Source organism: Callospermophilus lateralis, chromosome 19, assembly GCF_048772815.1.
Source record: "Callospermophilus lateralis isolate mCalLat2 chromosome 19, mCalLat2.hap1, whole genome shotgun sequence".
In the NCBI taxonomy this organism is placed as follows: Eukaryota; Metazoa; Chordata; class Mammalia; order Rodentia; family Sciuridae; genus Callospermophilus; species Callospermophilus lateralis.
Window position 1 is genome coordinate 20,677,812 of NC_135323.1, and position 15,398 is coordinate 20,693,209.

Consider the following 15,398-nt stretch of genomic DNA (forward strand, 5'->3'; position numbering starts at 1 on the left):
CTAATTATGAGCAATTTCAGAATCATAATTACTGTTCCATTTTGTCTCTTGATCTGTAATGCATACAAGGACCTACTCCCAGCTTCCCAGGGAGAAAAAACAATGTGATTACTTACTAAAACAAGGATTTGTGTCAGTGAAGCTTCCAGCTCACATCTTCATTGGGAAATGATGGGGATGGACTCGGTGGTCCCCGAGGTCCCCTTCTTCAGTTTGAACAATCTGATCCTGAGACAGTATGGAATTAGAAAGGGCCTCTATCTCTGTGTAAGAAAACATCATTTTGAGTCTCAGCTCTGTCACTATTACAGTGGCCTTACTCCAGTAAGTCAACCTAAATCTCAGATTTCCAGTCTATAAATCAATTCATTCATTCAAAAGAAGATTTTGAACATCGGAGTCCCAGGCACCGCAGGTACAGTACCAAGACCAAGAAAAAGACTAGGCCTCTGCTCTTGCAGCCACATCAGATGAGACCTGTATTGTTGGGTTGTCTAAGTTACAGAAAAAAAAAAAAAAAAAAATGATGATCTAAATAGGACCCCAGTTTTGTCAAATCCAACACAAACTCTGGATTTTTTTTTTAAGACTGAGAGCATGTTTTAATTAAATGCAGCCAACATCGCAGCTTCCGCATTTCTCAGGTAAGGTGGGCTGGAATTCTGGCCTCCAGGCAAAAAGACAGAGGACCTGTGTGGCAGAGTGGTTGGCAAGATTAGGCTCCATACCCCACTTCTGCAGGCCTCTTGTCCGAAATACTCTAGGCTGGGAGTCTGGACCCCTGGGTTCACCAGCTCTCAGTAGAGCTGAGTGACTTCAAGTCATCAGCCACCCCCCAGGCTTGCATTGGCTCATTTACAAGAGGTCAGAAGCAGGTCTTCCAGGGCCACTGTGGAACAGGGATGAGGTCACTTATCACTAGAGCAGAGCTGGCTCAGGGAGGTCAACTACAAAGGCCGTGGGGAACCGCAGGCCAGGCTCGGTCTGGCTCTGTCCTGGCTCCAGACACTGGAGTGGCTGGGTGGCTCTGGCATAATCGACTGCCTCGCCATCTAGGGGAGGACGTGGATCGGCTCCCGGGCCCGCCTGGCCGAGCCTCCCTCCGGTCCGAATGGAGCACAGCGGGCGGGCCGGGGACGCGGACCGGGGCACCGCGGCGGGAAAGCCGAGCGCGCGCGGGGCGGGTCGCGTGACGGCCGCGAGCCTGCGCGGGGGCGGGGGCGGGGGCGGGGCCTGGCGCGCGCGGCCCCGCGGGTGACAGGGCGGGCGGGAAGGGGCGGGGCCTCGGGCGGGGCCGCCGGGGAGGGAGGGGAGGAGTGGAGATGGCGGCGGCGGCGGCGGCTCAGGGGGGCGGGGGCGGGGAGCCCCGGGGAGCCGATGGGGTCGGCCCGGGGGTCCCGGGGGAAGTCGAGATCGTGAAGGGGCAGCCGTTCGACGTGGGCCCGCGCTACACGCAGCTGCAGTACATCGGCGAGGGCGCGTACGGCATGGTCAGGTGAGGGGGCGTTCCGGGGAGGGGGCCATATGGGGAGGGGGCTTCAAAGGAGGGGAAAAGCACGTCCCTGTGTTTTCTGGGACATGGAGGCTCCGGGCGTCCCGAAGAGACAGGGGACTCTGGGGGCTCGGGGAGTGTCCCAGGGAGGGGGCCTTGGAGTGCTTGTGGGGGGGCGTCGCCTACATCCCCCCCCTGTAGGGGCTTGGAGGCTTTGAACCACCCCTCCTATAATGAAGTGAGGGGCATCTAAGTGACGTGGGGGAGTTGTGAGCACCTTGGGGACCTTAGGGACACGGGATGAGGCTAAGAGCATAAGTATTGGCCAAGGGAGAGTGAAGGACCGTTTTTTGGAGGGGGAGATGCCTTGGGTTCTTGTAGTGAAGCTGGGCTAGGGAGTTTGGGAGAGAAGAGCAGGGCTCAGGGTGGGGCATGGATTTGCACCCCCCTCCATCCTGTCCCACCAGGGGCCTGATGAAGGATGAGGGTGTCAGCAGTGCCTTCCTGCATCTTTTGGTTGGGGTCTGTGACTTCTCCCTGCCAGGCTGTGTGCTCTAGGCCTTTTGTTCCTATGAGAACAGCTCTGCTGTCCAGCTACCCCACCCTGAAACCCACCCCTTCTTATCCTTTCTTTCTGCCCCCCACCAACTGCCTCCTCCTCCTTGCAGTTTTTGCCTCATCTATCTCCTCCACTCATCTCCCACCCCTGGACTACCTATCTAGAGTTGAGGGAGCCCAACTTGGGAAGGGCAGAGAAAGGGTCAGGGCAACTAGAATGGAAGCGGGTAGAGGAGAGGGGAAGTCAGTGAGTGGTCAGTCTCTTCCTCTGTTTGTGAAGTCACTGAAAGGCCGCCTGGCTGGTCCCCAGCTTTCTCCCTGGAGATCCCAGGCTTTCACAGCAGGAAGGAACCAGCATTGTTTATGATTTGGCCAGAGCCCTCTCCTGCTCCCTCGCCTCCCTGCCAAGGCTTGGGTGGGGCCATCAGGCCTGGATTCCCCCTTTATAAGTCCAGCAACGTCTCCCTGACCCCTTTTCAGCTCAGCTTATGACCATGTGCGCAAGACTCGAGTAGCCATCAAGAAGATCAGCCCCTTCGAGCATCAGACCTACTGCCAGCGCACACTACGAGAGATCCAGATCTTGCTGCGCTTCCGCCATGAGAATGTCATAGGCATCCGAGACATTCTTCGGGCACCTACACTGGAAGCCATGAGAGATGTGTATCCTTCACCTTGGCCAGCCTGGCCAGGCACAGCCTCAAAGCTGGGCTGGGGAACATTGGCTTTCTTTCTTTTTCCATCTTCCCTACCACCCTCCAAAACAAACCCAGCAAAAGAAGCTTTTTAGCAGAGGAGAGGCCATAGAGCAGAAGAGGACCAGGAGGGCTCAGGTCACTCCTGGCCTGCTGTAGCCTGGCAGGGTGGCCTTGGACAAGTCCTTCTCTGCCCGCTGCCCCAGTGGGTTGGAGGGTGGCTGGGCAAGATGGTCTCTATGGGAGCTTTGTCTTCTGACATCTGTAATTCTGTGATATGACCCAGCCTCTGCCCACAGTCAGTTCTTGCTTAACAGACTGATGATTCTTTTCAGTCTGGGTCCCCAGACTGGAAGGAAGGCAGTAGGAAAGAAAACTGCCTTTTCTGCTGGCCTACTCTGTGACAGGTACTGTGTGTGGCAAATGTTTTGACAACTTTTATTCTATCTCCCAGCTGCCTTAGGAGACGGACCTTATCAGTTCCATTTCAAAGATGAGGAAACTGAGGCCCCAAAAGCCTAGAATCAGGTGTTTCTGTTGCTGCCTTCTCCCCTCCCCCAGATGGGAACTGGTCCTTCTTTCCCTGAGACTTCCCGCTCAGAGCCCCACCCTTGTCACCTGTGGACTTGCACCTTGCCCTGGGAGCTACAGCCCAGCCTTTGTTACCCTCCCTCAATATTGCCCAGCTAGTCTACTTCCTGCCTGGCTTGGTTGTTAGCAACTTGTAACACCCATCACCTCTTCCCCACCCACCCCTGCCAGTCCCAGGCCTCCACCCGAAAGTAAGGATTTGTTTCACAGCCTCTGCAGCCGTCTACCATGTAGACAGAAAATCTCCACATCCCAGCTTGCTTTGTGACCTTGAGCAAGTCCCTGCATCTCTCTGGACCTCCCCATCTATAAAACAGCAGGATTGGTCTAGATGTTCTCTCTCAAAGAAAGTTATGACTTATTCTTCCAGAGGCAAGCCAAGTGGCATTTATTTCTTTATTTATGTTTAATCTTTGTTTTATCTTCAAGTATAAAAGGACATTTACTCCTCCATCTTCTGATGTATGGCCAGGCACTCTTATTTGAGTAGGAGCACGCTGTTGGGAGTGTCTTCTCGTTTTTCTGGCACAAACCATTCCCATAAGGCAGGCATTTATTTTTAAGCAAACATTTATTGCATGCCAGATGGTGTTCATACATTATCTCATTTAACCCCCTCAACAGCCATGTGGCTCAGGCTTTTATATTAACAATAAGAGTTGATGTTTGCTGAGTACTTCCAGTGTGCCAAGCTCTGGACTGACTGCTCTAGAGAGGTCATCTCCTCTAGTCTTCACATCTACCCTCTAAAGAACAGTTATGTCCTCTACTCGCCAGGTAAGGAAACCAAAGCACAGACAGGCAAAGATCATAAAGCCAGCAAGGAGCAGAATGGGAATTTTGGACATCAGTGGGTTAATTCCTGAGCTGCTGCTCTTTACGTTTAAGTTCTTCTGCCTCTTGCAGTTTATTAGTATCCTCACTTCCCCATTAGGGAAACTGAGGCCACAGAACAGAAATGCCTTGCTCAAGGTCACCAGCTGAGATGCAACAGAGGCTCTGAGCCTTGCCCAGCTGGTGAGTCCAAGGGGCCAAGGGACCCCTGCAAGATGGGATGTGTGGCCTACTCACCAGAGCCTGCTTTCCTTAACAAGTGCCTCCTGCCACCCCCCACCTGGGGGTCTCTGGAGCCATCCTCAGCTATATTGTGCAGGACCTGATGGAGACAGACCTGTACAAGTTGCTCAAAAGCCAGCAGCTGAGCAATGACCATATCTGCTACTTCCTCTACCAGATCCTGCGGGGCCTCAAGTATATCCACTCGGCCAATGTGCTCCACCGGGATCTAAAGCCCTCCAACCTGCTTATCAACACCACCTGCGACCTTAAGGTCAGAGGGCTGAGTGCCTTCCCTCCTCCCCTGGGGCTGCCAGGTGACCAGGAGCTTTGGAGCATGGCAGGCAAGGGGACAGCATAGATGAGGCATAGCGGGGTGACTGCTTGGGCCGTGGCAGTCTCATACCCAAGCTTAATAGCCTGGGTTTGATTCCAGATCTGCGATTTTGGCCTGGCCAGGATTGCTGATCCTGAACATGACCACACTGGCTTTCTGACGGAGTATGTGGCGACACGCTGGTACCGGGCTCCGGAGATCATGCTTAACTCCAAGGTAGGAGAGCTCCTGACCTGTGAAGGGAAGCCCTGGAGCCATCTCTGACCCAGGCACTGGCCCCTGGCCCCTGTGACACAGGACACCTACCCTCTGGGCCTTGGCCTCCGGAAAGAGCAGAGTGGTTCCTCCAGGTCTCTGCACTCTGCCCTCTGCCTGGTATTTGGCCCAGACAACAGAACCTTGCTGAGGGCAGCCCAGGAGCCCACTACTTTCCCCCTCCCCAGGGCTACACCAAGTCCATCGACATCTGGTCTGTGGGCTGCATTCTGGCTGAGATGCTCTCCAATCGGCCCATCTTCCCCGGCAAGCACTACCTGGACCAGCTCAACCACATTCTGGGTGAGGGAGCCTTGGCTAGCTGAGGAGGATTAGCTTATCAGACGTGAGATTTCTGGAGGGGTCGGGGTCATGGGTGTCACAATGTGTGAAGTCCCTCCAGCATCCAACATTATTTCAGCAAGGTATCCCCAGTTGACAGATGGGAAAAGAAAGGCTAAACCCAACACCCAAGGAAGTGTGGGAGCCAGGATTTGAACCTAGGGCTGCATGAGTCCCAACCCCTTGCGCTTCTCCACCATACTGTTGGCTGGGAGGTGACTCTGAGGAGTTGGAGCAGGCGGGTGGGCTGGGGCTCTTGTCCTGCCTCCTTGGCCTGTTCATTCCCAGGAGAAGGAGGTTTCTCACCAAGACCTCCATCTTACCCACAGGTATCCTGGGCTCTCCTTCTCAAGAGGACCTGAATTGTATTATCAACATGAAAGCCCGAAACTACCTACAGTCTCTGCCCTCCAAGACCAAGGTGGCCTGGGCCAAGCTTTTTCCCAAGTCAGACTCAAAAGGTGAGACAGACTCAGGTGCTGGAGTTGGGTAAAGCCTGGATCTGGAGAAGAGTGTGGGTAATCCTTACAGCTGTCTGAGTTGACAGGCTTCTGGGAACTGGGCAAAGTGATGCTTCTGGGAGCTCCTCCGGCCTTTCCTTTGACCCCTGCCTCCTGTGCTTCCTTAGCTCTTGACCTGCTGGACCGGATGTTAACCTTCAACCCCAACAAACGTATCACAGTGGAAGAAGCACTGGCTCACCCCTACCTGGAACAATACTATGACCCCACGGATGAGGTGCGCCAGCCACCAGCAGCAGGGCAGGCAGGCAGGCGAGGGAATAGCTATCCCCCAGTGCCGGTGCTAAGCTTTACTGTCTTTGCTACCCCAGCCAGTAGCCGAGGAGCCCTTCACTTTTGACATGGAGCTGGATGATCTACCCAAGGAGAGGCTGAAAGAGCTCATCTTCCAGGAGACAGCCCGCTTCCAGCCAGGGGCCCCAGAGGCCCCATAACCTGGACAGATGTCCTTACCCCCTGGGGCCTGGTGAGTGGCCTCACTGCCCATACACAGCCTCACCTTAACACAGTGGTGCCCAGCATGCCTCGGAAAAGTAACAAGTGTGCTTTACACTATGATCCATATGTATGGTGGTGACAGAAGACCTAGGAGGCCCGCCTGGGCCCAGACTCATGGCCCACCAGTCCTTCATGACCCAGCCCTGTTCTCCATCCCTATATGTTTCCCACTTGTTAACACCCAACCCAGAAACCACTTCAGACCCCCATAAGTCACTTGGCTCTGAGGAGCCAAGCCAGCCTTTGACTCTCCCTGTGTGGGCAAAGAAGCAAGTGGTGCCATGATTGCTTTGGGAGGAGCCCCACAGCACCTGGCTAGCCCAGATGCCAGGCTTCCTCACACCTGTTTCTCAGGTCAGCAGTTCACACACCTGAGGGGAACCTGCTGGGACTACCCCCACCCACACTGCACTCCTTCTCTCCTCCAGCCTCTTCCTTGGCCAGCTATGGCTGATGGAAGGAAGGCAGACACACCGGGGCCCAGGCCTCATCTTTTGCACTTAACAAAAACTGTGAGATGTCATGCAAGACCCCTTACCTCTCTATGCCTCAGTTCTCGGAGGCCATCTGATTATGAGAGCCAGCCCCGCGGAACCCTAACCACTGTACTGAGAGGTTAATGAGCACCCACTACGCACTTAGCCCTAGCACCCTGTGATGGGTGCTGGTGGTATTCCCACCTGCAGACAGGGAAGCAGACACATTGCACCAGGTGTGAGGGTGAAATGGGAGGTGCCTGGGTCAGGGCTGCACTGGGTTCTCTCCCAGCACTAACAGCTCTTTCCTGCCTGCTTCCTCCTCCAGGCCCTGCCTCCTGCCTGCCCCTTCCCCGCTGGACTGTTAGAAAATGGACACTGTGCTCAGCCCCAGACCCCTGCAACCCAGGCCAAGGGTGGGCCTGGCTACCTTCTCTCACTCTGCTGGGGTCTCCTGCTTCAGGCAGGCCGAGGTTCCCTCTCACCTCTATCCCTGTTCCCTTTCCCCACCCCACCTCACCCCATCCCACCCAGCCGTGGGCCTAAGGGGCTCAGTGGCCCTAGAGCAAACCTCTCTGCTGCTCTGCCTCCTTCTTGCCCAGTCTCTGGTAGTTCTGGAATAGAAAGGCCCTGGCTGCCCCAGGATCTACCGAGGGGCAGGGGCACTAAGTAGGGCAAGCCCTGTCCCAGTCACCTCATTAAAACTCCACCCATTTTCCCTGAAGGAACATTCCTAAGTCTCAAGGGCTAGTATCCCTGAGGAGCCAAGCCCAGGCCTAAACCCCCTCCCCCCTCAAAGCTGCCACATTTAACGCCCTTGCTGCTTCTGTGTGTGGGTGAGTGGAACTGGAGGCGGGGGCACGTGGAGAGTCCCGTGCCCCTGCCCACCTCCCCGTGCCTGTATCTAATATATAAATATAGAGATGTGTTTATGGATCACCCTGGTCTGTCTGTGTGCGCCACCGCCCTCTCCTAACCAACACTGCCTGAAGACTGAGAGCTGCAACCCAGCTGCTTCCCAGCTGTGCCTTTACATGGCCCTGGTGACCTTTGGTACCAGTGGCCAGGGTTGAGGATGGGGTGGGTATAAGGAGCTCCTGAAAGAGTGGGGTCAATTTTCCCCTTAGTCACTGTCCTCTCCCTCTCTAATGGCTTCCTGTCTAACTGGCTGGGGGGTGATTTGGGGGTGACTCAGGGACACCCTACACACCCCCAGATTCTCTGGAAATGGCAAGGGCCAGTGTGTTGTGTACCCTGGCCACAAGCACCCATGACAGGGGGGACATTCGTAACAGACCCTGAGGTGTGGGGACATGTTATTCCCCTCCCGGCTAAGGACAGAGGGGTGCCTGGGGCTATAAGGGCCTGGACTGCCTGGACTCTTACCTCTACCCCAGCCCCAGGGAGCCCTGCAGCCTGGCTGCCTGCCAGCTACACAGCAGCAGGCTCAGCAAGTCCCAGGGGCGTGGTGTCGGCCAGTAGCAGAGCCGGCCTACACCAGCCAGGCAGGCAGCAAGGCTGCAGTCCACTGGGATAGCTGCAGTCCATTGGGACAGAGCATCGGGAAGGCAGACAGGAGTGTGGCCATGAGCCCTCTGCTGTACTACGCCCTGCCTGCCCTGGGCGGCTACATCACACTGTCCATCTTCTTCCTGCGCCGGCCCCGCCTGCTGCACACACCCCATGCCCCAGCCTTCTGTCCCCGCCTGGTGGCCCACCGAGGAGGTGAGCTGGGAGAAGAGCTGGCAGCTACTGGGGGTGGAGTGAAGCTAGCAAGACAGGTGCCACCACTGTGGGCAGCACAGAGGGGCAGGATGCTGGAGGCCGGGCCAAGACTCTGGTAGGAAGAGAGCTGGGGCCGAGCAGGGAATGGGGAAGGAGAGGCCAGCACAACTGGCTGGCGGTAGACGAGACTGAGGCCCAAAGGAGACCAGCAACTGGGAAGGTGGCTGATAAGGTCAGGCCAGGACCAGGGACCCATCCCAGCCACCCCTCACAGGCTCCGGAGAGCTGCTGGAGAACACCATGGAGGCCATGAGGAAGTAAGTCCACCTCCCGGCCACGTGGCCACGTAAGGTTGTCACAGTTGTGTACTGTGGGACACCCAAGAGTGCCATTCGTGTCCTAATCTGGGTGTCTGGAGCCCCCTAGAGGTGTGCAGGTGTGCACAGGAGCAGATAGATCCCCCTTCTCACTTCTATTCTGGACTCCCCAGAGCCCTGAGATTCCTGCCATGAATTCTGCCCACATGTGCCCACACCTAGTGTGGACTGTCCCTGTCCCTGCACCCCACTGATCTTTGCTCCCATAGCGCCATGACCCAGCGAGCAGATCTCCTGGAACTCGATTGCCATCTGACAAGGGATGGAGTGGTGGTAGTGTCACATGACAAGAACCTGTCCCGCCAGTCAGGCCTAAATAAGGATGTGAGCAGCCTGGACTTTGAGGTAGGTCACGCCCCCTCGCCCAGAGTTGCCATTTCTCCTATGTGCGCCCCTGACGACATGTTGCCTGCTCTCCCAGGAGCTGCCCCTCTACAAGGAGGAGCTGGAGGTTTACTTCTCACCAGGTGAGAGCAGGTGCTAGGCGAGCTGGGGCCACCTTCTTGGGTCCTCCTTGGACTCCTGCCCCCATCCCACCAATGCTTTTCTGATTCTGCTTCCCATGTCCTCATTTCTAGGCCACTTTGCCCATGGGTCAGACCGGCACATGGTGAGTCTGGAGGACATGTTCCAGAGGTTTCCACAGGTGCCCATGAGTGTGGAGATCAAGGAGAAGGATGAGGAGCTCATTTACAAGGTAAAAATGCAGTCGGGGTAGGGGCACAGCCCAGGCCTGAGAGAGAGACCTGGCTCTGTCATCCTCCCTCTCCTCCTCCTAGATAGCAGACCTGGTGAGGCGCTTTGACCGCAATGAGATCACCATCTGGGCCTCGGAGAAGAGCTCGATCATGAAGAAGTGCAAGGCTGCTGTGAGTCCCTCTTCTTTCCTGCTCCATGGCTCCTCCTCCCAGAAGCTGGAGTCCAACCTACCCAGAAGGCTCTAAGCTGGAGGGGTCTGGGAAGCTCCTTAAAAACTTGAAAAGGGGACTCCTTAACAGGATTTGGAGAGGTGGGGCAGTGGGACTGTGAGTCCTGGACTAGTAGTGGCAATGAAGAGGGCACCTTCAGGCCTCCAGCATTGGCCAAGAGGTGACTAGGGTCTCCTGAATGTCCAGCATAGTTCTCCTGCACCCCATGCCTCCCTTTTGCTCCCCAGAAGCAGATAGATCCCCCTTCTCATTCCTGTCCCGGCCTCCCCAGAACCCTGAGATGCCACTGTCCTTCACGATAAGTCGAGGATTCTGGGTGCTGCTGCTCTATTACCTGGGGCTGCTGCCCTTCATCCGGATCCCTGAGAAGTTCCTCTTCTGCTTCCTGCCAACCATCATCAACAGGTACCAGTGGTGGAGCTGGGCCCCAGAAAAACAGGCCCCACTCAAGCCACATTTGCAACCCTGAACCCAGCTCAGAGTCTGCTATGGAGGAGGAGCCCCAAGCTCCCCAGTTCCTTGGATACCATCAAAGATAACCTCCAGGGTCCTTTGAAGATGGCTTTTACCCAGCAATCATGAACACTAAGAGGGCCATGAAGCCCATTGCATGCATATGTATACTGATGTGCAGTTTTAGAAAAAAGGGTTTATTCATTCATCCAAATTCATCCAAAACATTTATGGACAGCCTTTTCTGGTCCTGCAGGAGTTAAGCTAGTAAATAAGAATCATGGGTAGGTCAGACCTTCAGTGAATTTATAATCTGGCTCATTCAACTTCTTGGTACTCAGATTCTCAGAAGGAAAAAGTGAGGAGCTTCCTCAGGCTGGAGTCAGGATTAACAAAGGAGTAACTGGGCATAGTATCCGGAATTGGGTACTCCTCTGGCTCCCAGGCCTGGCCCCTCCCTTTGCTTTTTTTTTTTTTTTGGTACCAGGGATTGAACCCAAGGGTGTTTAACCACATCCCCAACCCTTTTTGTGTTTTGACACGGGGTCTTGCTGAGTTGCTTAGGGCTCAGTAAATTGCTGAGGCTGGCTTTGAACTCACAATCCTCCTGCCTCAGCCTCCCCAGCCACTGGGATTACAGGCCTGCACCACCACACCTGGCTTTTCCTTTGCTTTCTAACACATTCTCTAGGGTGGTTCCCCAGTGCTCTCTGCTACCCTCCAGGACGCTCAGCCAACCCCACAATCCCTTGCTACAAAGCTTTGTATATGTAACTTTTTATACAGGATTTGCAAAATGTTTCCACATCTTTTGGTGTATTTGATGCTTACTTTGCAATGCCCCTAGGAGGTATAGGAGTCATGGCCCCCATAGTATCCATAGAGAATCACAGGCTCAGAGAGTTTGTCCAGGGTCACACAGCTGGAAGTACAGATCCCAGGTGTGGCCTAGGTCTTACTCCATAGCTTGCCTTGGAATGCTGTAAAACCCTCTAAAGTCACCTCTGGAGTGGGACAATTAGCAACAAGTAGCCAACCCATTAAGCACTATCTGGCCTCAAGAAGCTCATCAGATACCGCCAGGAGGACCTCCAAGTGGGTTGTCCAGCTTTGGAATCCAGCTGTACCCCAGCCCTGGCCTCAGCCCCACCACTGATTTGCTTCGTGACCTCCAGCAAATCCCTTTAGTTTGCTAAGGCTCAATTTCCTTGTCTATAAGACAGGTAGAACTGGGCTTCACGGCACATGTCTGATCCCAGCAACTCAGGAGGCTAAGGCAGGAGGATTGCCAAGTTCAAGACCAACGTTAGCAAATTAGTGAAGCCCTAAGCAACTTAGCAAGACCCTGTCTCAAAATAAAAAATAAAGCTGAGCACAGTGGTGCATGCCTGTAATTCCAGAGGCTCGGGAGGCTGAGGCAAGGAGACCATTAGTTCAAAGCCTCAGTGACTTAGTGAGGCCCTAAGCAATTTAGCAAGACCCTGGGTCTCTTATAAAATAAAAGAATTAAAAAAAAAAAAAAAAAGGATTGGGGATATGGCTCAGTGGTTAGGTGCCCCTGGGTTCAATCCCCATATCAAAAAAAAAAAAAAAAAAGTGAGATGGGGGGGCTTACCCTTGAAGCATGGATTTGGGGATCTCAGAGTAGGATCTTGCTGAACAATGGGTGATTATTCCTTTGGGCAACTGCAAAAGTTCTTCTGCAGGGACAGAGCTGTACCCCCATGACAGAGGGAGATCCAATGGGCTGACCCCATCTACCTTCTCTTCACAGGACCTACTTCCCATTTTCCTGCTCTGGGCTGAACCAGTTGGCAGCTGTGGTTTTAAAATGGTGAGATGGGAAAGAAGACTGGGTGGAATGTCCCAGTAGCAACCTGCTACCACCCTCTCCTTTGTCCTGTCTCATCATCACCTTTGCCATGCCCCCATCCCCAGGATCATCATGAGAAAGAGTCTGATCCAACACTTGAGAGAGCGAGGGGTGCAGGTGAGAATGTGAGCACCACTTTGGCACAGGCCTGGAATCAGGGTCCCAATCTCTGCTGCTGATGGTGGCATCACTTGGGCAAGCCATATTATCTTCAGAGTCTGTTTCTTTATCCACAAAATGGGGAGAATGGTATACATAACCCTCCTGGATATGTAACTGGTACTAGGAGACGCACTGTGAAGATGATGCATGGGAAGATGACCATACTGTCCTGATCCCTGAGGATCAGCTTTAATCAGGTCACTTAATTAGCAAACCTTGTTGAGCATGTTCCAGACTGGGGATGAGAGCTTCCCATCAAGGGCAGGGGAAGGAAACAAGCAGGCCAGACCTGCTTTACATCACCTGTTGAAAAACGGAAGCAGAGGGCTATGGGCTGTGAGATCTGGAAGAAGAGAGGTGTGAGCAGCCTAGGAAGTATGGGAGGAAGCTGGCTCTCAGGGAGCAGGAAGGCCTGCAGGTGTGAAGGGTGGAGAGGCAGAAGACCAGGCTGGCAGAGACACTGGGAAAGCTCCCAGGCCACAGCCTGGAGGAGGTGACCGAGAGTGGCCCAGGCTCAGGCAGGCCTGCTGAGCTCAGAAAGGAGTGTGGACTCCAGTCACAGGGAAGAGAAGCTTTGGGGGTTTTCAAAGTAGAGAGAGCTGATCCAGTTTTGGTTTTCTGAGTTTTGCCTCCATATGAAGAAGATGTTGTGGGGGGTGGAGTGGAAGCAAATTATCATAGGAATCTGATGCTACTCTGGACAGGTCTCAGGCTTAGGTGGCAGTAATGGAGACAGGTGGAAGAGGACTTGGCTAGTGACTGGATGTGGGGTGAGTGAGGCCCTGGGATAACAAGGCTCTTTCTGATCAGTCCTCTTATGTCTCTGATCTTCACTACCACTTTGTGAGTTTGGACCATCACTCTCATTTATCAAATTAAGAAATCAACAGCCAGGCACAGTGGTGCACACCTGTAATCCCAGCAGCCAAAGAGGCTGAGGCAGGAAGATCACGAGTTCAAAGTCAGCCTCAGCAACAGCAAGGTGCTAAGCAACTCAGTGAGACCCTGTCTCTAAATAAAATACAAAAAATAGGACCGGGGATGTGGCTCAGCGATCAAGTCCCCCTGAGTTCAATCCCTAGTACAAAAAAAAAAAAAAAAAATCAACAGCTGGGCATGGTGGCACGCACCTGTAATCTGAGTTACTTGGGAGTTTGAGGCAGAAGGATTGACAATTGGTCAACCTGGACAATTTAGGAGACCCTGCTCAAAATAAAAAATTTAAAGAGCCAGTGATGTAGGTCAGTGGCAGAATGCCTCTGGGTTCAATCCCCAGTACCTAAAGAGAAGGAGGAGGAAGAAGAGGAGGAGGAGAGAGGAAAGGGAAGAGGAGGGAGAAAAGGAAGGAGGAGGACTAGAAAAGAAAAGGAGGGGGAGCAAGGAGGAGGGGAGGAGGGGAGCAAGGAGGAGGGGGAGGAGGGGGAGCAAGGAGGAGGGGGAGGGGGGAACAAGGAGGAGGGGGAGGAGGGGAGGAAGAGGAGGAGGAAAAGGAAGGAAGAGGACTAGAAAAGAAAAGGAGGGGGAGCAAGGAGGAGGGGGAGGAGGGGAGGAGGGGGAGGAGGAAAAGGAAGAAGAAATCAAGTTATTCAGTGACTTCCTTGGAATAAAAATGCTGTCTGCACCTGCCTTTAGACCCATGGAAAGGCAGGGAAGGTTCAATATCAAGGGAGGGGGCAGGCTTGAGGCCCTGGTGAGCTGCCAAGTGCTCAACAACTGGCTCCCTAAAAGGAAAGATTGAAAACCTGATTTGAATATTACTTTCTCTGATTTAAGTAATCTCACAATGGCCAATGTCAGGCTACCAATGCAAAGTCATTAAATGTAAAATTAAGAAGAGGTGTGCAATAGCACACCATTGTACAGTAGTCCCATCTTATAGATTCAGCAGATACAGATGACCTCAAGAACACAGGAAACAGAGCTGTCTGTGTGGTCCACAGCTGTAATCCCAGTGACTTGGAAGGGTTAGGCAGGAAGATCACAAATTCAAGACCAGCCTTAGCTACTTAGCGAGATCTTTTCTCAAAAATAAAAAAAAGGCTGAGGATATAGCTTAGTTGGTAGAGTGCTTACCTCACATGCACAAGGCCCTGGGTTCAATCCCTAGCACCACAAAAATAAATAAATAAATAAATATTTTTAAAAATAAAAAATAAAGCACTGAGAATATAGTCAGTGATAAAGCACCCCTGGTTTCTAACCCTAGGATCCCCCCCCCAAAAAAAGAACATAGGAAATAGTAAAATAACTAATAAGTAGTAAGTATTGAGAATTGATTGCCTTTGTTTTAAATATTTTTTTTAATTGTGAATTTATACAGTTTAGCTTTTAATAATGGCTATACTTAAGAACAAGTTTGCAAAATTCTTGAAAGTTAATCAGCTTCGGCACCACTGCTAGGCTGTCTGCAGAGGAGAAGGAAAGCTCCTCCCATAGACTCCAAGATATTAGTAGGGTATAAGGGGAAGTGTGAAGCATAAGAGGAAGTTCTGTGTAAAGTTATTTGGAAACTAATAAACCCCTCCCTCCACATTCAGGTAGTGTTTTGGTGCCTTAATGAAGAGTCGGATTTTGAAGTGGCCTTCAGTCTGGGAGCTGCTGGTGTCATAACAGATTATCCCACAGCCCTGAGGCGCTACCTGGACAACCATGGACCCATGGCCCCAGCCTCCTAAGTCTGAGTTCCTCTCCTCTGTTTCTCTTCCTGAAAAATAAATATTTTCTTTTCACTTACATAGTGGTACATGGAGTAAGGGGTGGAGGATGGCTTCTGGAACACTGTCAAGACTGCAGAGAGGGACAAAGCCTGGGGCCGCAGCCTGGGGCCCTAACCAGCCCAGCCACTGGTTCCACTACATTCCAGATCCAGAGTAATGCCACACCCAGTGCCAGCTTGGCCTCCACTCTCAAGAATGTCCCTTACAGGGTCAACTCAGGTGCCCTGGCCCCTGTCTATGGCTAATTGGTTCCATTCTCCTTTAAGAGCCCCAAGCACACAGCAAGGCACTTGACTTCCCCCACGTTTTGCCCCTGTGGGCCTCAACAGGCTGCAGAGGGT

At 53.2% G+C, this 15,398-nt stretch overlaps 2 protein-coding genes across 2 annotated transcripts; both read left to right on the top strand.

Annotated features, from left to right (window-relative positions):
• Positions 1-1,322: 1,322 nt before the first annotated feature.
• On the top strand, positions 1,323-7,757 carry Mapk3 (mitogen-activated protein kinase 3). Its single transcript, XM_076840217.2, has 9 exons — positions 1,323-1,495; positions 2,531-2,713; positions 4,477-4,666; positions 4,829-4,945; positions 5,173-5,287; positions 5,656-5,787; positions 5,955-6,064; positions 6,159-6,313; positions 7,150-7,757. Exons 1-8 carry the CDS (start codon positions 1,323-1,325, stop codon positions 6,279-6,281), a joined length of 1,143 nt encoding a protein of 380 aa, XP_076696332.1. The 3' UTR covers positions 6,282-6,313; positions 7,150-7,757.
• A 137-nt stretch (positions 7,758-7,894) lies between these two features.
• Positions 7,895-15,073, top strand: Gdpd3 (glycerophosphodiester phosphodiesterase domain containing 3). Its single transcript, XM_076840218.2, has 10 exons — positions 7,895-8,546; positions 8,821-8,863; positions 9,133-9,268; positions 9,345-9,390; positions 9,502-9,620; positions 9,703-9,792; positions 10,124-10,257; positions 12,080-12,139; positions 12,244-12,295; positions 14,878-15,073. The coding sequence occupies exons 1-10, from the start codon at positions 8,408-8,410 to the stop codon at positions 15,013-15,015; spliced, it is 957 nt and encodes a 318-aa protein (XP_076696333.1). The 5' UTR covers positions 7,895-8,407; the 3' UTR covers positions 15,016-15,073.
• The last annotated feature ends 325 nt before the right edge of the window (positions 15,074-15,398 follow it).